This window comes from Galeopterus variegatus, unplaced genomic scaffold, assembly GCF_000696425.1.
Source record: "Galeopterus variegatus unplaced genomic scaffold, G_variegatus-3.0.2 Scaffold3343, whole genome shotgun sequence".
NCBI classification, from domain to species: Eukaryota; Metazoa; Chordata; class Mammalia; order Dermoptera; family Cynocephalidae; genus Galeopterus; species Galeopterus variegatus.
Window position 1 is genome coordinate 4,238 of NW_007729454.1, and position 1,288 is coordinate 5,525.

The window sequence follows — 1,288 nt, forward strand, 5'->3', positions numbered from 1 at the left end:
GAAGGCTCCCCTTACCACATGCGCCTTATCCCCTCCCACGTCGCCCTCCAGCAGTCTCTCCGGCATAAACTTACACACTTTTCCTCATGTACTCAGTTCTTGCTGCCTCATCTGATCTCTCCCAAGGGGATCTAGGCTCTTTCGAGGGCAGGGTCCCTGTACTCCTTCATTTTTGCCTCCTCCACAACACCTTAAACAGTCTGTCGTCAGTAAACGCTGATTGAACTACGTTTTCTTTCAGACTCACTAGAATATCCAAAAGACAGCCCGGGAGATAAATCAGGCCTCCTCTCCATCCTCACCCTCAAAATGTGTCTAACACACCCTTGCACCCTGGGGTCCCTTCTCGGGCTGTAACCTTAGGCCCCCGCCCCAGGTCTGCTGACAGAGGGCTGTGGGCAGCCGGCCCGAGAGATGTCTGGATGCCCCGGTGAGCAGAGCAGGTCCCTTCCCTCCCTCACCTGTCTGACCCCTTGATGGCCGTGTTGGACTTGACCCGAAAGGCCTTGGCAAACATGTCTGCTGGGGTGGCCCGAGGAAGACAAGGTGAGCACAGAAGCCCGGGATTATCAGGAAAGCGAGAGTGCCGCGGCTCCCCCGCCCTGAACCCTGGGGGCAGCCATGCTGGGGCCCGGCCGCGAAAAGAGCCCGGCTGGAAACCCGGGCTGCGCAGTTTCGGGGCTGCTGCGGCTACGGAGNGAGCTCCTCCTTTCCAGGTACTAAATCAGAGACCTGATCGGTTCCAAGGGTGGGGAAAGCAGCTGTCACATCAGCCCGAAGCTTCCTCCTGCAGGAAGCACACCAGACCATGAATGCTGCCAGGGTGCACTTTAATAAATATCAAGAATTCAGAAGCGCTCATTATAAAATCATGAGGGCCGATGAAAGACAGCCTGGTTTATGATGTCCCACTCTCACACACTCTTCCAAAACTTCCTATTCTCTTTCTCATCCGGTGTCTCACCTATTTTCATACGTTTCTAAGGTATGCTTTTCCATTTTATGGATGGGAAAACTGAGGCCCAGTGAGCAACCCAAGTTAGCCTGACATAAGAAACTCAGCCTTGCCTTCCAGTCTTCACGCCTGATCCTCCGAACCACTCCTTTCTCATATGGCACACACATCAGCTTATGATTAAATAGCTATACCACAGCACCAAGAATGACAAGTACAGGACAGTTTTCAAAACTCCCGATGTGATCTCTGCATTTGCCACACCGCACAGAGAAGGCTCCCCTTACCACATGCGCCTTATCCCCTCCCACGTCGCCCTCCAGCAGTCTCTCC

General features: G+C 53.9%; 1 protein-coding gene across 1 annotated transcript in view; it reads right to left on the bottom strand.

Moving 5' to 3' along the window:
• Positions 1 to 620, bottom strand: part of LOC103600440 (eukaryotic translation initiation factor 2D-like) — a gene marked incomplete at its 3' end in the record, with an annotated part of 4,436 nt that extends 3,816 nt beyond the window's left edge. The window contains exons 1-2 of the mRNA XM_008584713.1: positions 462 to 620; positions 325 to 392 (exon numbers count right to left, since the gene is read on the bottom strand). Coding sequence (XP_008582935.1) covers positions 325 to 392; positions 462 to 517 — 124 coding nt within the window. The remainder of the gene's footprint in view (positions 1 to 324; positions 393 to 461) is intronic.
• Between the last annotated feature and the right edge of the window lie 668 nt (positions 621 to 1,288).